Source organism: Meriones unguiculatus, chromosome 7, assembly GCF_030254825.1.
Source record: "Meriones unguiculatus strain TT.TT164.6M chromosome 7, Bangor_MerUng_6.1, whole genome shotgun sequence".
NCBI classification, from domain to species: Eukaryota; Metazoa; Chordata; class Mammalia; order Rodentia; family Muridae; genus Meriones; species Meriones unguiculatus.
This window is the reverse complement of record NC_083355.1, coordinates 83,303,468-83,325,221: the sequence shown is the minus strand read 5'-3', so window position 1 is coordinate 83,325,221 and position 21,754 is coordinate 83,303,468. Positions and strand designations below refer to the sequence as shown.

General features: G+C 47.2%; 1 protein-coding gene across 1 annotated transcript in view; it reads right to left on the bottom strand.

The window, feature by feature from the left end:
• The window catches only part of Mthfd1 (methylenetetrahydrofolate dehydrogenase, cyclohydrolase and formyltetrahydrofolate synthetase 1), a 62,623-nt gene that overhangs the window by 4,033 nt on the left and 36,836 nt on the right, over window positions 1-21,754 (bottom strand). Inside the window, exons 16-26 of the mRNA XM_021635535.2 lie at window positions 20,076-20,178; window positions 17,066-17,142; window positions 16,100-16,240; window positions 14,435-14,503; window positions 13,749-13,860; window positions 13,515-13,654; window positions 11,461-11,502; window positions 6,922-7,022; window positions 5,949-6,126; window positions 2,750-2,857; window positions 2,151-2,303 (exon numbers count right to left, since the gene is read on the bottom strand). Coding sequence (XP_021491210.1) covers window positions 2,151-2,303; window positions 2,750-2,857; window positions 5,949-6,126; window positions 6,922-7,022; window positions 11,461-11,502; window positions 13,515-13,654; window positions 13,749-13,860; window positions 14,435-14,503; window positions 16,100-16,240; window positions 17,066-17,142; window positions 20,076-20,178 — 1,224 coding nt within the window. The remainder of the gene's footprint in view (window positions 1-2,150; window positions 2,304-2,749; window positions 2,858-5,948; window positions 6,127-6,921; window positions 7,023-11,460; window positions 11,503-13,514; window positions 13,655-13,748; window positions 13,861-14,434; window positions 14,504-16,099; window positions 16,241-17,065; window positions 17,143-20,075; window positions 20,179-21,754) is intronic.

Sequence of the window (21,754 nt, the reverse complement as noted above, 5' to 3'; positions counted from 1 at the left end):
CCCTTCTTTGCCCAAAGACAGGAACTTCCTGAGACGCTGCAGGCTGTTGTTTACGGGAAATAACAACCCCAAACAGGTTTGATCCAGCTGCACCAGATGTACTTCATGAGGGCAAGGAAAACATCAGGGTATGCTTGGCCCTGACAGGGAAAACGGTGACCTTATGGAGTTGCCCTTAAACAAAAAAACAAAAAAACAAAAACAAAAAAAAAAAAAAAACAAAAAAAAACCCAAAACGATCTGACTTGATTTTACACTAGGTAGGGGGCACAAAGCAATCCTCTTTAATAAAGCTGACAGTTAGCTTCACTTAGAATAATGTACATTAAAAAAAAAAAAAAAGTATTCACCTTACAAATTGTTCTGCAATTCAACAGCTCAGAAAACAACGTTTTGAAGACACACACAAGCCAATGTAAAAAGACAGATTAAAACTACTACAACAGTACAGGTTTGATATGGCTCAGACTTTAGAGCTATCTTACTGAATCTTACTGTTCCTTCTACTGTCTTACTGCTCCTTCGGCTGGCTCCATTGCTCCATGTTTAAAGCAACACCTCTTCTCCCTGGCTCCCTTTCACCTTTTGAGTCCAGCCAATATTCTCTAATATCAGAACTTTTTCAGCGAAGCCCCAAACACTGACGTGTCTCAGCTTCCCAACACGAAACTTGTCGTCACCTCGGCTGCGGCTGCTCTGCGTGGAAGATGCTGGTGCTCTCTAAGCCTCACCAGGCTTCTGCTTTCTCACAGGTTTATCTGGAGCAACCTCCCTTTTCCTCTCTAACTTTGTTTCAACTTCGCTGTCAGAATCACTGCCTGAAGAGCTTGGAGAAGCAAGTTTCTTTGATTTATGCATTGCTCTGCTCCTACCGTCCAACCTTGGGGTCACCTTTTGAAGCCTCTGCAAACTGTCAGCACTTATTTTTGGGAACCCAGGACTTGACCTGGCCAGAGTCTATGATGCTGGCCAGTATTAAATTAAAGCTTGCTTCAGATCTGGCTCAAAATTATGGTAGTGGTCTTATTCTCAGGGATTAACAGTGTAATAATGCCCTTTTCCTATTCTTTCTCTTAATGACCATTTTAAAAATCTATAATAAAACCTTTTTCTTTAATAAACAATTTTGAAAAAAAAAAAAAAAAAGATTAAGTCAGCCAGACATGTTGGCATGTATTTGTAATTCTAGCCCTTGAGAGGCCAAGGTACCAGTTCCAAGGTATCCAACACCCTGGTCTTCTTGGGCACCAGGCACACATCATTTGTACAGACATACATACATGCAGGCAAAATAGTAAGTTCTACATCTGTTAGACAGACACCGGATGGCACAGCCTCTGGGCTTAGTCCTGGGGCTCGGGGGAGGGCTGGTAAATCTGTATACCCTGCTCAGTAAACAGAACTGTGAGGACAGTTTCTCCCCATGGGGGTGGCTTTCTGTGACCCTATGGACCTCCAAATCTATGAGTGCTCAGTCGTTTTTAAGATGGCATGTAACTCACGCATACCTTCCTGTATACTTCACAGACACTTTTTTTTTTCTGTAGCAAGGTCGTTTTGGAAACCGAGTTAGAGATTTTATTAAAGATACTGTAATAGAGGCCTACGTAAGAGGATTAAAAAGAAAAGGAGAGGCATGTAGATGGTGGACTTCCCACAATCCACAGCAAGTAAGACATCAGATTCTTCAAGGGAGGGTTGCTGAACTTGTTTGGAACAGGGCTTCACTAAGTAGCTTTGGCTGACTTTAAACCCATTATATAGAGCACACTGGCCCCAGACTTCCTACCTGTGCTTCTCAGGTACTGGGCTTACAGGTGTGTGCCACCACTCAGCTCCTGTCACCAATCCCCAGACAACTGAATCAGTGGACGCTGAAGCCGTGTACACAGAGAACAGACTGAATACTGGCATCAACTAGACCCACTCTGGATTCAATCAGGAGCAAGCTGCCCCCGGGAAATAGAATCTTATTCAGTGGAGGTAGGCGCAGCATTATTCTTGAATGGGCACTGCATGGTCCACACAAAGACCACAATTAACCAGGATAGGCCTAATTACAACTTTCTCCCAGACAATGGCAACCTGGCACTTTCCGACAGCCTGAGCAGAGGAGCGATGAATGGCTTCCACTTATAGCTTCCACTTACCGTTCCCACTAAAGGGTATAGAAAACCAGCCCCAACACTGGCACGGATGTCCCGGATGGGCAGGATGAAACCAGTAGGCACACCTTTTTGCTCTGGGTTGTGAGACAAGGACAAGTGCGTTTTGGCCATGCAGATGGGTAGATTTCCAAAGCCCTGAGGGGGGAAAAAGGGGAATAGGGGTGTGAGAAAGGAAACCCTGACTATGCAATGAGAACATCTGGATGGCGTCATGAGGTGGCTAGCTCCCTGCATACCAACCTCCACCTTAGTTACCACAGACCAGAACAAAAGAGAATCCCTCTAAGAGGAGGAGGGAAGTACTCAGCTATATTCTACAAATGACTGCTTGATTCCCATCCACAGAATCAAACACGGCACACTACAGAGGGGTCCCAGCATTTCTGAAAGGCAGCCCATAGTTCCTCCTGGCTTTTCTAGATGCTCATATACACTTACAGGTAAATGTAGGACTTAGGGCTGGAACCTCTGATCCAAACCCAGTATTTTGGGAGAGGAGGCTGCTATCTGGAGGGGTGGAGCGTAGGAGGTCACACGGCTGGGAAAACTCAGGGTTCAAGGGCTCAGGTTCGAACACCTACCTGCTTTGTGTAGATTTCTGCTTTTTTCTGTGCTTCCGGGAGCAATTCGATGTCATCTGCCCCGTAGATCTTCTGCGCAATTATCCTGATTTTATCCTCAATTGGGAGCTGATGTACAAGAGAGAAGGGGCTGTGACTGGACACACACAAGGATCCTGAGCAAGGACATTCCAGACCAGTGTCCCCAAAAGGGACAGAATGCATTCTATGTGCGACAGACATGCAAATAACTTGAGGGTTTTTGGGTCACAAACATTTCACTAATTCGATTATTGGAGGTGGTGAGGATAAAACCCAGGGTCTTGCATATTCTAGGCTAACACTCTGCCCCAAATCCACACCTCCACCCCCAGGTTAGAACCATTTTCTTATAATTAAAAAACAAAAACAACTGAGTGCTGGTGGTGCATGCCCTTAATCCTAGCACTTGGGAGGTAAACGAATCTCTATGAGTTCGAGGCCAGCCTGATCTACAGAACATGTCCAGGACATTCAGGACTACAGAGAGAAACCCTGTATTGAAAAAAACAAAAGCAAACCAAATCAACCAAACAAAAAAAACAAAAAAACAAAAACTACCTTATGTAAAAGGATCTTTTATTCACCTGTTTCAATTGTCTCCTCCTTCTGCTAACCTAGGCCTAGTCCTGGAAGCTTCTAGCCTCTGTATAATCTAACCTAGGCCTAGAATGTTTTCACTTTTTGAGACTTGTTGCTGAATAAACTCACCCTTTCTTGTTCTTTCTGGCTCTGGCTGGCTGGTTCAACTCAGCTCTTCTGGTTCAGACATCTCTCCCAGCTGACTTATTCAATGTGGCTTCTCTCTTGGGACCCTGAATTGCTCTGCTTGGCCTTAAGTTAACTCCAACAATCTGCTCTAATCTCCTGGCTCCTTCTGTCTTCACCTGTGTCTAGCTTGCTCTCTCATTCTGTGTAACACAGAGGTAACACTGCCTCTTCTTCCCGCATTCTCTGTGCCGCTCCTTAAATAGCTACCCTTTCCTTTCTGTTCTCGTTGGGTGGATCCTAGCCTGTCAGACCTTTCTCTGATCTGTCACTTGTCCTGCTACTCAATTAAACATCACTTTCAAGCATGGGTGCCTCCTTTTACAGACTAACTTTACTTTCATTGTTTGGGATTAAAGACATGGGCCACCATGCCTGGACCTAAGTTTTTCGTTACCTGATACTTGCTCTATACTAGGCTGGTCTTAAACTCAGATTTTCTTGCCTCTGTCTCATGGATTAAAGGCATGTTTGTAAACGTGTATTTACATGTTTGTAAAGGCTGCATTGCACAGACCTAGAGGGTCTTTGGACGTGATCTCTTGCCAGAGCAGCCGTGTTCTGAATGAACAGTCCTCTACAACCTTCTTTATTCGTTGTATGTGGACAAGCATGTATGTGGATAGGCATGCATTTCCCATTGCTCCTGTGTGGAGGGCCAGAGGACACCTTCTGGGAGTCAGTTCTCTCCTTGAGGAATGTGGGTTTGGGGGATTAAATTCGGGTCATCATGTTTGCCTTGCCAGTCCAGAACCGCTTTCATGTGTAGCTCCAGATTTGATGAATAAGTGGGGAATATCTCACAGATGTGAAGTTATTGTGTCTATACACACACAGATATGCAGACGTGCACACATATTTGCAAACATCGTGCTTATCAGGCTTTCTCCTCCTTAGCAGCTAAGGCTAAATGAATATATTGGGTAGATTTTGAAAGGGGCAACGTTCTACCTATTACACATAAGCTTTACTTTTTACTAAACAGTGGCCACTTACAAGGGAGCTTTATAAAACGGACATGAAAACTGCGCTCTCAGTAGCGGCTTTAGAGAGAGGCAGATGACGATCATGTGCATCTTATAATTGGAGCTTGTTAAATGCTAAGGCACATTTAGAACTCTGGAAGCAAAACCATGTTGGTTGAGGGGTGACTTTAGACTCGCAGATGCTGAATAATACAGAAAGTGGCAGCCTCCACTTTGCCAGAACTGAGCTCCCAGGGGAAATGGGTCACCAAGCCCCTGTTCTCTCGCTTTTTCAGGTCACCTTCTGGCTCTCAAGACCTAGGGGTTCCTGGCCGTGGACAGTGGCTTGGCGGGGGGGGGGGCTACGAGTGAGTGCTCCCCATTTGTGTTCATGGCATGTTCTAGAAGGGCGATTGTTAAAGGAGATGTCAAACCCGTTTACAAAACCAAAGCTCAATAGGAGAATGTCATCATCAACAAGAGGATTGTGTGAGTGCCCGTGTGCTCAAGCTCAAGAGAGCAGGTGGAGGCGAGAGGATGGCCTCCTGGTCACTTTGTTTTCTGAGTCAGGGTCTCTCACTGAACCCGCAGCTCATTGATTTGGCCACCCTGGCCGAATAGCAACCCTAGAGATACCCAGCGCTGCAAGGGTTACAGACATGCACTACCACGCCTGGCTCTTCCGTGGTGCTGAGGATCTGCAATCAGGTCCTCATGCTCATGGGGCCGACACTCCAGTGAGTGATCCAGGCTCTAGACTTATTTTTGGTGGCCATTTCTGATTGTCTTCGAAAAACCAAGCCAAAAAGTAGCCTAGGGCATTCAAGCTGAATGGACTATAAGGTACACTCCACCTTCTAAACCAAGTTTCTAAGTACAGTTGATAGACTAACACCTTATCACATCCTGAAGTACAACCCTATCTGAAAACGGCATGCTTCGAGCTAACTGCAGTCTGTCATGGAACACACTGCTTCTGCCAGGCCAGAGTGATTCCCCTGACTGGGTGATGGAGACTCTGACAAAGCTGTGGAGGTGCTTTGGTTTTGGCGCTGGGGTTTCTCTGAACTGAGGTAAGACGATACCAGGAAGTGTGCTTGGGAGCACTCTTCTTTGCTCTATTACTGAGAAGTGGTCAGAAAAATTTCCAGAGCCAGATATAGCCAGCCCCTTGCCAATTGCTTACTGGTTGGCTCATGCCATGGTGAAAGGCTTCAACGCAGTGAGTTGCATGGTTGGCTCACCCACGAAGTGGCGTGTATATTGTAAGCTCTACAAAGTTAGGGGGTGAGGTCATCTGTGTAAGACGGATGCCTCGAGCTCAGAGTCCAGGCTGTGGTCGGGGTGACTCACTCATAAGGGGAGGCAGACACGGGTAACTACCCACACTGAGGCATTTCCACGCAGACTTCTGTTTCTGTTCTATAGGCACAGGGCAATTAACTCACCTCGAGGTCATAGAGGAGCCGGAAGCTGCTGGGGGCCTGTGAGGCTCTCTGGACCGCCTGGGCCAGGCCCAAGGCTCCCCGGCCCCCTTCCGCCCAGTGCGTGCACTTGACAGCATCGAAAGCTCCATGTTCTCTGGAGAGGCGGCTGATGAGGTCCAGCTCGGCGTCTGTATCTGTCCTGTACAAGAGGGCTTCAGGTTAAGGAATGGAAGGTGGCTGGGGAGGGGAGAGGTCGTCTTGCTTATGCCACTAAAGCCCGCACAGATTACCTCCTGAAAAACGGACACTACTCAATCCTGACTGCTTTCAACCTCAGCTCTATAACCAACCAGCGGGGGTGACCTTTGGCTGGTGACTTCATCTGTACTTTTTTGGCTCCCACAAGGGGAAAAAAAAAAGGAAGGAATCACAGCAGTGCTGCCCTGGGATATTGTGAGGCTTAGACAGCAATCCGTGTAAAGAATCTGGAACATTCCCAGCGCACCACTGGGAATCAGTAAATACCACCTTTAAAAATTGCTGCCTCCCATCGTGCTGCGGTGAGGGCATTATTGCCAAACCCTAAACAGTGCTCACGTGCCAAGCGACCCACACAGCTCTCGCTTGAGTACTTCTAGCTCGATACATTCAACCCTCTCAGCATAACGTCCCACCTGACCCTGAGACATAAAGACCCGCTGTAGGCTCTGCTCCTCCGTTAGCACAAAAGGCCTTGGAACGACTGAAAAGATCGTTCCTTATGTGTTCTTCCCATTGCTCAGGAGAGAGGAGAGCTCTCGGGAGCAATTTGGATTTCTGGACCCCAGCAGTGAGATGGCGAGTCTGCTGTGACACCACAGGCTAAACCACAAGCAGCAGCCATCAGCAGTACGTGAAGAAGAGAATGAAGTGAGAAGGGGCCCGGCACACCCTGCGGCAGGGGCTGTCGGCTGGCACTTTCTGCATTCCTCCTTTCTCTGTATTCTGTACTTACTTGAATGCGTTAATGGCCACGACCACAGGCACTCCAAACATTCTAGCATTTTCTATTTGTTTCTTCAAGTTACTGAAGCCCTTTTCAACCAGGTCCAGGTCCTGTAAAACAATAGCAGAAGGCCAGTAAGGTCAAAGCAAGCTAACCTGGAAACAGCTGTTGCCTCCTTTTAAGACAGATCGTCTCTGGGGCATGACAGGCACATCTGTAAACCTAGAACTCAGGAGGCTGAGCTGGAGGATAGATAAATTGAGATTAGCCTGGATATGCAGTGAGTCCTTGTCTCAAATAAATAAGCCAGCAAGCAAAGAAACAAACAAATAAGTAAATGAGTAAATGGAAGGTGTGTCTTTGAGCCAGAAGACACTCATAGCAAGGGCAAGAAGGTGGGCCAGCTGCGTGCTGTGATGCACACCTGTAATCCCAGCATTTGGGGAGGCAGAGGCAGGAGGATCTGTGTGAGTTCGAGCCCAGGACTGCCAAGGCTACACAAAGAAACCCTGTCTCAAACAAACAAACAAACAAACAAACCAATGAATGAATGAATGAAAGAATGAATAAGTGAATGAGTGGAATGAATAAACAAGCAAGCACATCTAAAGAAAAAAAAAAGAGAGAGAGGGTGTTAGAGATGACTCAGTGATTAAGAACACTGGCTGTGCTTTCAGAGGACCTGGGTTCAATTCCCAGTGTCTACATGGTAGTTCACAACTGTAATTCCAGCTTCGGGGATCCTGACAGCTAGCTTCACACAGGCATACAAAACACCAATGTACATAAAATAAAAGTAACAAATAATTAAAAAAAAATAGGCCAACTGGAGGTCCAGCAATGCACGTCTTATAATGCCGCACTCCCATCTACAGCACGGGAGCGAAGCTGTGCTGTCTCCCCACACCATGGAAACACGGCAGCTGGGCCATCAAGCATCACTATGCAATACAGTAATGGCCTCTTTGTTCACACCCAACAGCCATAAACACGGTCAGGCAAGAAGTCAGGCCAATACTGTTTGGAAAACTGGGCGGCCCTGATAGCTCAGTGGTTAAGAAGACTACTTCCTGTTCTTCCCCGGGAAATGAGTTTGGATCTAGTGCCCAAGTCCAGCAGCTCACAACAGCCAGTAACTCTAGCTCTAAGGCACACACTCTTCTGGTCTCCTGACGTGCCTTCCCCCCCACCCCCACCCCACGTGGCATGCACACGGAGACACATGAAGGAAAATAAGCTCAGAAAGAAGAGCCAGGGCTGGAGACGTGGCTTACAGTTGAGGGCAATGGCTGCTCCTGCAGGGGGCCCTTCATCAGTTCCAGGGGGACTGATGCCCTCTTCCGCCTCTGAGGGAGCCAGATAAGCACATGGAGGCTCTTCCCACGTACACATAAAAACCATACAGGCGTATAGCTCGCTTAGCAGAGTGCCTGCTCAGCATGCATGAAGCCCTATGTCTGACCCTCAGCACCAAATGAACCAGCTGTGGTGGCACATGCCTATGACCCCAGCACCTGAGCACACGAAGCCAAGGAGGACCAAAAGATACAGAAGCAGGCAGAACATCCCTACACGTAAAATGAATCAACCTTAAAAAAAAAAAAGAGAGTTTGCTCTGGGCAGCGTGCTGATACAGTCTCATATTCCACTCCCTGTACGTACATCTCCCAACAAATACTATAAAATCTAAAATTTAAAGGGACGTAATGAAAGGAACTAGTGGAAATGTTTACTTAATTCTTCCCTCCTAAAAAATGTACTTATTTATGATTTTATTTTTATGTGCATTGGTGTTTTGCTTGCATGTCTGTCTCTGTGTGTGAGGGTGTTGGATCCCCTAGAACTGGAGTTACAGACAGCTGTGGGCTTTCATGCCGATGCCGGGAAGTGAAGCCCGGTCCTCTGGAAGAGCAGCCAGTGTTAACCACTGAGCCATTGCTCCAGCCCCTTCTTTATTTACAGATAGGATTTTTCTATATTTTCTGGGTTCCTGTGATCCTCCTGCCTCATCCTCTTGAGTGTGGGGATCACATGGGTGTGCCACCATTGTTGGCTTGAGACACACCTTTAAATAAGTTTGCGTATCATCACTTAAAGCACCGATCAACTGCAAATGTTACTGTCCTTTAATAGTCTTGGCCAAGGAGGCCACACATGCACCTTCAATAAATACCCATCACATTGACACTATGAGAACCATCACCTATCTGTGCTAACATGGAGCCTACCCTAGGCGTACTACAGTAGCAAAGCTGTGGAGGGCTTAATCAACTCTCCTTAAAATATTTCTTTCTTTTGTTTTTTTCACTAGGTAGCTCTGGGTGTCCTGAAACTTACTATGTGGACCAGGCTGGCCTTGAACTCACAGAGACCTGCGTCCCTTGTGCTTAGATTAAAGGCATGTGCCACCATGCATGGATGATTTTAATTTTTAAATTATGTTTATTTGTGTGTATCTGTGTGTCATCGCCAACCCCCACTTGACCGTGCCATCGCATGAGCGTGGAGGTCAAAGGTCAATCTGCAGGGGTTGGTTCTCTCCTTCCTCCAGGTATTTCCCCGAAATGTAACTGTCTGTCTAGAAATAGATAGGGTCTCATGTTGCCCAGGCTTGCTTCAAACTTGCTATCTGGTCAAGGATGACCTTGGACTCCGATTCTACTGCTTCCACCTTGCAGGTGTCCCAACACCTGGACTCCTGCGCCAGCATGACTGGCCTCGTGTGGTGGTCAGGATTAAACCCAAACGTTCGTGTTTGTGTGGCCATCAGACTACCAACTAAGCTACTTCCCCAGTCATGAGAATATGTACTAACTGTTAAAGAATTCCATTTCCTTTACATTCTTGTAGTATCTAATTTTCTTTTTGTAAAGAAAGGACATATCATTTAAAATGCATTTCAAATGGGGGTAGGGTTTCAGGGTAGCACGCATGAGACCCTGATCTGATCCCAGCACTAACGTCAAAACAACAACCCCCCCAAACAAACAAGAGTACGTATCTGTGAGTTTCAGGGCAGCCTGGGCTACAGAGTGAGTTCCAGGTCAGCCAGGGCTATAAAGTGAGACCACATCTCAAGACAAACCAATACATAAATAAATATGGTTGTCTTCATAGTAACACCTTGGATCACGAGGAGAGCCTAGCACTGTTACTTCTTTGTGTTTAGATGCCTAAAAGAGCAGAAAAAGTAGGATGGTAAAAGGCAGAAAATGATCATGATCTTACAAACACTATTTATAACCCCCCCTTAATTTAACTGTAATCTGAGATCAAGATTAATCCGATGGTCTAAAGAGCACTCTAATTGTTTTTACTTCTAGTCACATGAAAACCAATTAATACATAAGACCCATTGAGAAGAGCTTTAAGTTAAGTCGAATTTCTTAAATGAAGACACCAGCTGGGCCACTTCGGGGCAGTCACTGTAATTAGATACAGGAAAGGCTGCGGGGTGGCAGGAGGGCCAGAGCTGTGAATTCCCCTCCTACGCGTGAATCACACAGATGACCATAAAAGGCAAATCAGAAGACAGGCAGACTCAAGGCACCAACCATCTCCCTCCCCCCAACTCAGTTTTGCAACCTTCACTTGGGGGCTGCAGGCTGACCCTGAGCTGACCTGTAGAGAGAAAGAGAATCCTCAGTGACAGGGCCGATGCTGCATCTTATCCCAGGGCCTGTCTGCTGTGTAACCACTCACAGTGGCCCTAAGGATGTTGCTTTGATGGTAAATGGTATCAGTATGAAGAATTAAAAAACAAAACGTTTTTAAAGTTTTTAAGAATTAAAAAAAAAAAAAGAATTAAAAACAAAACAAAACAACAGAACTGTTCCTTGAGCTCCTGCCCAATAGATCGAATCTGTTTATGGAAGATGCACTTCCTGGCTCTATCTCGGAGTCTTGGTTTGCAGAGAGAAAGGTTATTTCTAAAGCTCTCTTCTTGTTTGGTTTGAATGGTATTTGGGAATTTATTCGGTGCAGGAAAAACAACAAAAGAAAGAAACGCGCTGTCAGTCTGGGGCTTCTTAACTCCAGCGCTGCTGTCATTTTATCACCGGGGTGGGGTTGCCCCACAACAGCCTGGGCTGTTTAACAACCATCCCAGCCTCTACACACCAGATGCTGGTAAAATTTCCAGAAGCAGCTGCGACAACCGAAAATGACTGTCTCTAGCTGGGTAAGGGGTACATACTTCCAATCCCAGCACTTAAGGGGCTGGAGTTCAAGGCCAGCTCGGGCTACTTACCAATACTTACTCCTCTAACAAATAGCAACCAACAGCCTCCAGACACAGCCTTGTTCCCTGGAGTACAACTGCCTTCCACTGGTCTAGGGCAATGGCTTCCAGGGATGCTTGGTGGGCCAATTCTCCTCACTGCTACTTCTTTAATATGACTTCCAGTACACCACATGCTTTTTCCTCCTGTACCCCAAGGAACAGCCCTGGGTAGGACTGACTGTTGCCTTAGTTTTCCAGATTAGCTAGAGCATGCTGATTTGGGGGTGCTTTTTCCTAGGACAAGTGATAGAAGTGATTGTAGTTACCTCTTCTATGTAAGCCTTGGGAAGAGGCAGTCCAGCAGTGACCTGGAAGAAAGGAAACAGAGTCAGCTGTGTTTCCTACTTACTAGCTGAGCTTAAAGTGGCGCTTAGTGCATGGGTGACAGGCAAGTGGCTGCATGCTTCAGAGAGCAAGCGGCGATAGCGTGAAGCAGTTTCCTGCCAGGCGGACTTGGAGCATCAGACGGTGGAGCCCAGGAGGAGCACTTGGGTAGCTCTTTGTGGTGTGAGACGAGGAGGGACGGGTCGGATGAAGGCCAAGGTGGACAGGGATATGCTTGCGGCAGGACAGTGATCCCGGGGAGTGAAGCCCACACCAGCGGAATGGCAATGACGGTGAATGTTGGGGGAAAGACAGCCACCAGCCTGTGAAAAGTCACTACTGGTGTCTGAGGTCAGGCCTGCAAAGAGCACTGGCCGGCTCATGCCTTGGCAGGAGGGGTGGGGCTTGAGCTGTCAGAGAGGGGAAAAAAAAAAAACAAAAACAGCCAGTGAGCACCTGCCCTCCCTAGCGCTTGGAGGACCACTCCAAGGCCCTCATCGATACCAGCAGTTACAGGCCAGCCTGGGTCCAAGAGGAGAGAGAAGGGGTGGGACACAAGGAGACTTTCTTCCTCCTTGGAGCAGGCTGAGGGGTGTGTGAACGCTAAAGCAGTTAGGTCACTGTGTCTCTGGGAAGGGGACCCAGGGCCTGGGTCCTGATCTGGGATCTGGCTCAGCCCCACCGCGCAGCACAAGATCAATCCGCTGGTCACAGCTGGCAATGTCAGTGATTAAAAAGCCTCTGGCTGGGGCTTCTGCTCTTGAGGAAGACAGACGTCTGCATAGGCTGTGACGCTAAAAGGGCCGTGTGGAAGATAAACAGGTAGCCGAGATGTCCCACCTAACTTCCCACAGGGCTGGCTCCTGGGCAGAGCTAGGGTGGTACAGGATGAGGCTCCTGTAGCTTCGAACCTGGTCACATGCAAGTTGGTGATGGTGTGGTGTGAGGACAGTGGCTGAAGTGTTTATGAGACGGGAATGCTGGCCAGGGTCAGAACAAAGCCTACCCAACATTCCTAGCAGAAAGGTTGGTAGTCTAATCAGGGCAACCAGGCTAAGGGCTGAGAGAGGCAATGGTTCACAGTGCCATCTGGGGACCTGAGCCTTCCAGAGGGACCCCAGACCAAAACTATTTCCCTGACGGAGCCTTCACTTTCTCACCGAGTGGACAATGATCTCCCCAAAGGTCACATGCCATGTGATAACACAAGGCCACGGGTGGACGAGAACCCACCATCTCTAGTGAACCAGACATAGAAGAGATTAATCCCAGCGCTCAGAGCAGAAGGGTCTCTGTAAGTCTGAGGCCAGCCCGGTCCACACAGCAAGTTCTAGGACTACAGCCAGGACTACAGTGTGAGGCCCTACCACAAAAAGCAAGCAAGCAAGCAAAATAAACAAACACAGAAAGAAGAGATGGGAAAATAGTAGAACAAGAAGTGTAATTTTCTAAGCAATAGGAGTTCAGGAAGACACACCAAGGCCAGGCTGGGGCTGACCCTGAGGGAGCCCACCGTTTGCCTCTGCCAGCCGACAGTCCTGAGTGACCAGCATTCTCCTTCCCCTGCCCCTGGCAGCCCTACCAGCTCACTGCAGGCTCCCAGGGTCCTGCCAGCCAAGACTGCTGCTCACATCTGACTTCTGCTTCAGCTTGGTGTTTGGCCTGGCTGGCTGCCGGAGGGAAAACTGAAACTGGGTCTATATAAATAACAGGTTGAGGCGGACTTTCGTATCGGCAGGGTGAAGCGCAAGCCCTCAGAGGGGGGTAGATAGGTAAGTCACTAAAGCCAGTTTGGGTCCCCTCAAAAGGCTGCAAGGGGATGCGTCCCAGAGGGTGAGGCGACCTGTATGTGGGCACCCTTGGCTTTCGGCGCCCCGTCCAGCGTGAGAATGAGTGGGAGCAGCGGGATGCAGGCAGAGCCGGGGACATGGCCTGAAATCTCCGTCAAGCTCCTGGAATGTTCCTGACAGCCACTCTCCCGGCCCTTGGTCCTCACCGTGGGGCCGCCCCCGTGCATCTTAAGGGCCCTGACAGTGGCAACGAGAACCACCACATGCGGCTGGAGACCGGAATAACGGCACTTGATGTTGAAGAACTTTTCCATTCCGATGTCTGCCCCGAATCCTGCTTCGGTCACTGCAAGGCACATGAGCAACTGTAAGGTCGCCACCGCCGCTCCAAGACGGAGAACCAACACACGGCCACCCACTGAGGGTGCACTCGGACTCACCTACAAAGCCCTCAGGGCCAACAAGCTTGAGCGCAATCCGGTCTGCGATGATGGAGGAATTCCCGTGTGCGATGTTGGCAAAAGGACCAGCATGGACAAACACTGGCGTGCCCTGGGGAGACCATGACATCGTGAACAAATGCCAACTTGGCTTCACAGTGGGGTCACATTAGCCAAAGGGCTAGAGTTGAGTTGGTATTTGAAAAAAAGACTTCCAGGAGGGGGAAAAAAAAACAAAAAACAAACAAACAAACAAACCACCCCCTTTCCATGGCAGTGCTGGGAATCGAACCAGGGCCTCTTGCATGCCAGGTAAACGCTCTGCCACTGACCTACACCCCCGCCCCAATAAGAAAGGAAGTAAAGGAGGAGACAAGCGGTAGAAAAGGTTTCTAAGGGATGGCAAGATGGCTCACTGAGTAAAGATGACTGCCTTGCAAGGAGGACTGAATTCGTATCCCAAAGCCCAAGTAAAAGTGCTAGGAGAGAACCGACTCCACAGACTGGTCTGGTCCTCTGACTTCCCACACGCGTGGTGCTGCACACGGAATGCCCCCCATAACAAACCGATTTTAAAGAATCTTTTGTTTAAAAGGCGCCTGATTCTGCGGGGAAGGTGTGCTTCACACTCTCTTGGCTCTGACTACAGGGAGTGAACTCTGGATCCTGAGAGCTACCCAGCTCACCTCTAGGGTCTGCATGAGATTGGGCTTGATTGCGTCCTTCATCAGCACCGTCAGCGCTCCGCTCACACCCTGCAAGACAGGCCGGTGAAGCATCCACTCGTGCCAGCAGAAACCCGATCTCTTGAAGCCAGAACTCAGCACTCCGGGGGCTTCTCATTCATTTGAACCATCTTGGAGCAATCAGTACTTTACACTAATCTCAACAATTCATCTCCATTCTCTATTTTTCCTGGCTGTCACCGGGAAGTCATCTTAGCAGGGGCAGGAAGTAGAAGGAGAGTGGAATTCACATACAATTTCGGAAAAAGCATGTGGCGCTGGAAACAAGTACCCCAATCAAGCTCTGCTGCTGGCTGATGTGGGGAATCCATTTAGACCAGTTTAGCTCTAAGAGCATTGAGTTATTTATAACTCTGGTATCTGAGCAGAAATGGGTATAAATCAAATTCAATGTATGTTTCCCAAAGCTGAAGCAAAAATACTAGCCAGAAGTCTAATTCCAAGTGCTAAATCCAGCCTCTTCTTTTAAGGTACCTAATCGCTGCTGAACAAACCAGTGGCAAAGTAAAATCAAGCAATGGTTCCCATTTATATTCAACATTAATGTGCTTCTAAATTTAAGGTTTGGGTGTTAAAATTTAAAAATACACATATTAACTGTGAAAACAAAGTTAACATTTTTCTCCCCTTTCTAGATTTGTCTGCCATAACACCAACTATACTGGTGTGTGTTGATATAAATTAGTTCTTAAAAAAAAATTAATACAAAGCTAGTATGACCTATGGGTCATGAAGCCTTTGGCAAACCTCTATCTCTAAAAATATTTATATTATGTTCATAACAGCAGCAAAATTACAGTTACAAAGTAGCAACAAAAATAATTTTATGGCTGGGGTCACCACAACCCGAGAAACTACATCAAAGGGTCACGACATTAGGAAGGTTGAGAGCCACTATAATAATCCCACGACTCAGGCGGTCAAACTAGGAGGATTAGTTTGGGAATAGTCTGGGCTACATGATGAGTTCCAAGAAAGCTTGAGTTGGTTGAGACCTTGTCTAGAAAGATATTTGTTTTTCTATATGAATTTTTATTTCAAACTTTGTGTCATGTACATAGAGAGCTGGACATGGCGATGCACACCTTTAATCTCAGCACTTGGAGGCAGAGGCAGGAGGATCTCTGTGAGGTCCTGGTCAGCTTAGTGTACATGGAGTTTCAGGACAGCCAGAGACACATAGAGAGACCCTGTCTAAAGCAACAATAACAACCAACCAAGACAGAAAGAGACCCACTAGAAGACCATCACCCAAATTAGCTCGAGTCCTTCCAAGCCAAGTGTCATGGGCGGCAGCAGGGTGACACCAAACACTTGGAAGCAGGTGTTTCATACAAACTAGTCACAGCTTGTTCAGGAAGATACTTGAGCAAGCTGTATGATGCAGGATGAAGGCATCATTCAAATCACCTGGCACTTGTGGCCCATTCCAAGAGCCCAGTGCCAATACCGTCATTCACTATCAAGATCTTGAAAAAAAAATGCAAATAAACTTCATAATTTTTGCAATGAGCAAAATCAGTGAGTGAGTGAATTGCAACATTTTAAGTAGAATGTACTCTTTGTTTTCAGTAATCACTGGCGAGGCATGGCCATGTCACTTACCAGGTCTTCACAACTGATAGGCTCTCCTTTCTTACTGGACGCCACCACCATTTTGCCCAGTCTTTCTCTCATGTCTTCCAGAGAACTGGTGAGGGCCAGGACTGCCATGATTTCACTGGCTACAGAGATATCAAACTGGGCCTGTGAGCAGAGTGACAGAGGAAGGCCCTTTGTGTTAGACCAGAAGATAAATTATAGGAGGCATCCCTCTCGGCTTGGACAAATAGCTAACAAGGACAGAACAGAAATAACCAAATCATCTTCCAACAGTCAAAATTTGTAATTGTTCAGAGGCCTTGAGTAATCATTAAATAAAAATAAAAATAAGAACAACGTTCTAGGGGTTGTAGCACCAGGACACAGCATTTGCTTACTGTGCACAGAGCCCTGGCTTTGATCCCCTGAACCTCATGACATAGGTGTAGCAGTGCTTGCTTGTACTCCCAGCCCGTGGAAGGTGGAGGCCGGAGGATCAGAGTTAAAAGTCATCCTTAGCTTATGCTAAGTTTGAGACCAGCCTGAGACCACATGAGAATACCCCGTAAAGAAAAAAAAAAAAAAAAAAGTTGTAGCATGATAAATAAGCTTGGAATGTTGGTTACAGTTTTCCTGACTCAAAAGGGACAACACAGGTACTCTTACACTGAAGACATAAACCGCCAAATGGATACAGAAGAGGAACAATTTGATTGAATTTATATGCAAGAATATTCACTCAGGGTTCTCCACCTCCAGGAAAAGAAGGCTGGGGGAAAACCACACAGGTGACACATGCATTTACTGCAGAAGCTGTCAGGAGTGCTCGGTGCCACACCCACTCACTTCCATTTTAAAAGGAAGAAGGCAGAACAACACCTGCCGGTGTGGTCGTGGAGGAGGAGGAGGAGGAGGAGGAGGAGGAGGAGGAGGAGGGAAGCAGAGAGAGAGCTAGTTCCCACGGGGTAATTACTGGAGGTGAACAGTTACCGTGCGCGCGTGGCCTTTCTCTGTTGGAGACTGCCCAATTGTAATCTTCCTCAGGAATCTATCATTGGTGTCCAGCACTGCGGTGCAAGGGGAGGGCAGGAAGAGCTTTTAAGAAAAGGTGTCTGAATAAAGGGGTGGAGATACAGTCTAATGGGAGGACACTAATGGCATGGTCTAAGGTTGATCCCAAGCACTACTGGAAGGAAGGAAGGAAGGAAGGAAGGAAGGAAGGAAGGAAGGAAGGAAGGAAGGAAGGAAGGAAGGAAGGAAGGAAGGAAGGAAGGAAAGAGACACAAAGCTAGAGGAAACAGCATACAACTGTAATGCCAGCCCTGAGGGCTGAGGCAGGATGAGCACAGATTTAAGGCTTTCCTAGGTTAGACAGCATGAGCCTATCTTAAAAGTAAGTAAACAATTCCACAAAGATGTAGGGGCCATAAAAGCTAAAGGGAGCAGCAGAGTTTTGTGTGTGTGTATGTGTGTGTTTTTATTGTTGTTTTTCTTGACACAGCCTCCTGTATTATGTAGCCTTGGATATATCTGAAACTCACCAGGCTGGCCTTGAGCTCAGAGACCCACCTGCCTCTGGCTTTTGAGTGCTGAGATTAAAGGCATGCGCCACCACATCCAGTTCAACAACAGAGTTTTAAAACAGCAACTGTAACCTAGTGATGGTCTATTCACACTTGACTTCAAAGGACAACAAAGCTGGACTAGTGTGAGCCACAGCCGCACATCAGAAACGCAGAGGGACGGCACTTAGAGCAAAGGAATGCGGAGTGGCTGAGCCTCACTGCTTCCAAAGAATCCCAACAATTATGAAATCTGGACTCTGTTTCAAAGCTTGATGTTAGCAGAGAAGCGCAGAGCCACCCAGTTATGAAAAGGCTAAGGTATGTATTGTTCTGTGGGGTGACTCACTTGACCATACACCCACATAAGAGCCATCAACTCAGACCAAGCGCAAGTGCCTGCAAAACACTCCAGGTCGCGGGCCTGGCCTCTCCTTAGCACATTCTCCGGTGATGACAGAATATATACCCGTTTGTCTAACCTCAGGGAACCTGGAAAGACCAACCACCTGCCGATTCAAGCTTGCCTTCCCAGGCCCGGCTACTGTTTTAGTGGGTCTTTACTTTCGATTTTCCTATGTTTAGAATCCAAAAGAGCATATCTCATCTTCGCCATGGGTTCATGGCACAGAGCTCACAGAGCCCTCAGAACGTTAAGGGGACAGAAGGCCACCAGCAAGAACAAGCAATTGGAGGGATTGAACTTTCAGACTTATCCAGAGAAACTGACTGCCCCACCCCAGTGGACTGAGGAATAGAGATGAAGACCTAGAAAAATCATCATCATCAACATATTTAGTTGTGTAAAGCAGTGAGTTTCCAGGCTGGTGAACACCTGAAGGCTCAGGGAGGGTGATGTAGACAGATCTTATATAGGCTTCCGACACGCTCTTCCCCAATTGTTTCTTTTGTAACAAATCAATAAACATCATGAGGAGTAGTGAGGTGTGGTGCCTCATGCGAGGGTGAGAATCAAGAGTTCAAGGTCAGTGTAGGCTACATAGTAAGACACTCTATGTCTACACATGACCCGCCCAATGACACACACACTAAAGTTCATGACTAAGCAATGTATTAAACTCTCATAACAGATGGCGAGCTTGTTCCTTGTAATACTGCAGTGGGGTCTGGAGAGATAGCTCAGTGGTTTAGAGCGCTTATTGCGCTTGCAGAGGACGGAGGTTCGGTTCCCAGCAGCCACCCGGCAGCTCACAACCACTCACAGTAACTCCAGTTCCAGGGGCTCTCAGGCCTTCTCCCAGTCTCCCAGGACCCCAGGCACAGACATGGTGCTCATACATGCATACAGGCAAGACACCCATTTACATGAAAAAGAAACAGATTTAAGAAACTAAAAATGGTGTGGCCTTTACTTGAAGCTATTGAGGCAAAAGGAAGAATGCCAGTATGGTTTTGGTATTAAGAATGTCACTGGGGGGCAACAGAGATGGCTCCGAGGCTAAGAGCATTGGTTGCTCTTCCAGGGGACTTGGGTTCCAGAACAGGCATGGCAGCTCACAGCTGTCTGTAGTTCCAGTTTCAGGATATCTCACGCCCTCTGCTGGTTTCTGTAGACACCACAGAGATGAAGGCAAAATATTTATATACATTAAAAAAAAAATCTGAAGAAAATAGCTTTAAAAAATGGCATTTTAAAAATGCCATTAGGCCAGGATGGTGGCCCACACTTGTAATTTGGTATTTGGAAGGTGGAGGCAAGAGGGCTAGTTCAAAGTCAACCTTGGCTACATAGAGAACTCAAGATCAAAACAAACCAAAACCTCCAAACAAACAGGACATTAACGGTTACTGTGTCAATAAAACACATGTACACACGAAGTCGGTAAGTTGCTTTAGGGTACATTCTGCATGGCTAGGTGAAAATCTCTTCTCTGCCGTGATACAGAGGAGGTGGAGAGGAAAGAAAATCTCAAGCCACACTAATTGTACACAGAAAAAAAGCAGCATATGGCAGTGAAGTCAGGCAAATGTCTCGAAAGCTGAAGGCTGGCAAGCGAGTCACAAGAGGCGTTAATAAAATGAGAAACGATTAGCAGGATGAAGAGATACACGAGAAAGCAAGTCACCGGTGCCAGAGTTCTCAGAATAAAAAGCACACATGATTCAAGTGATTAAACATCATTTTCCCACTTCATGACACCAAAACTTTCTGCATAAAATTGAAACTTAAAAAATGTTATTTTTGCTTTATGCATGAACTTCCTTGAAACTGTCATTTCAATCAACACTGAACAGACAGCAAGACATTCAACCAATCCCACAACGGGACATCTACAGAGCAGCTAAGGTTGGCGAGCAAAGCGAGGGAAGGATATGACCATTCTGGACAGCATCCTGACCCAGGAGCATTCTGGGGGCATGGGAGGTGCAGGGTTACTGAAGCACAGGGGGTTGGCAGCCTGTGGTTGGGCACATACCTCTCTGCCACGTTATGGTTTCTGGATCAATATCCAGTCTGGCAAATCTGTTTATCTCATCGTCCGTCAGTGTGGTAGGGTCAGTCTTTTCAATGCCTAGCCTCTGAAAAAGACAGAAAATGAAAACACAGAATAAGACAAGGGCCAGCACTTGGGAGGCAGAGGCAGACAGATCTCTGAGTTTGAGATAGTCTGGTCTGGTCTACACAGCATGTCCCAAGACAGCCAGAGTACAGAGCCAGACCCTGTCTCAACAAAACGAAACAAAAACAAAACTCAGATGAGCATTCATTCGTTCATCCCTCTGTTTCCCCGATTATAGATGTGATGTAACCAGTTGCTTCAAGCCCCTGCTGCCTCAACTTCCCCACTATAAGGGACTGTACTTTGAACTGTAAGCGAATCTAATCCTTTTCTCCCATAAAAACATAAAAAGAGACAAAACAGAGAAGCATTTTTTTAAGCGACTTATATCTTGAGAGAGGGTCTCCATTAGGAAATAAGGACCATATATCCAGCTGGTGGTGCGCCCTTGGGATGCCAGCATCTGGAATGCCAACATCTTAAATCCAGAAGGGAAAACCCTGATGTGACCCCCACCCCCCGGCCTAAGCCTGGATGTTGCTTCCTGTTCCCACATGGTGTGTCTGCCTCTGTAGCTCATCTCCAGAGGGTTCCCTCAACCCAGCTGAAAACAGCCCCGGCAAAGAGGTATCACTGTGCATTTCTGGATTCATCAAATATACTGGAATGAAAAGAAACATGCAAAGTGACACTACTGAGAAACCCAAGACACCCAGTTGAAGGCAAATTTTAGGAAAGGCAAAAAATGAGTAGCAGTCAAAAAAAAAAAAATCACCTTAAATTCTTTTACATGGCTTGAAGGTTTTACTGACTTCTTACTGTTCTAAAAAGACATATTTAACGTCTATAAGGGTCCCCTCTCAAAACGGAAAATGCTTATAAAATAGCCCCTTTGAATTCAGGACACTCGTGAGTCAGTGAGCCCCAGCCAGATGAACCCCTGGCCCACGATTCTTTTCAAGACAGGGTTTCTCTGTGTAGCCCTGGCTGTCCTGGAACTGTAGACCAGGCTGACCTCTAACTCACAGATCCACCTGCCTCTGTTCCCCCAAGTGCTGGGATTAAAGGCATGCGCCACCACGGTTCTTTTCTTCTGTAGAACCTCGGATGCCCCAAGAGCCTCGAACTTGACACCGTTCAAAGAAAACGTGAACCCCTCAATGACCCCGCTGCTGGAGGTGAAGGTCAGTCTCATGGTCAGTGTGATGAGGTCTAGGGTCCCCTGGGAGCGAGGCTGCGGGGCAGGCCCACGGGGGAATCTATCGTGAGTAGGCTAACAGAGATGGGTGAGAGCCACCCACTCGATGCAGAGGACGTTCTTTGAGTTCTGACCCTGCATTGTACGAAAAGGAAAAAGCGAGCTGAGCGATGCTCTCAGCTTCTGGGCTTCTCCATCGAGGGTACAATGTGACAGCTGCCCTGCCCTTCCCTGGCTGTGACTTTGCCACCATGACGGGCTCTAACTCCAACTGAGGGCCAACACAGAACCTTCTCTCCACAGTTGCTATTGTCTGGCTTTTTTAAAAATCACAGCAACAGGATCATAGAACCCACTTTTGACTGTGCACATGAGCAGACTATGAAAACACTATGTA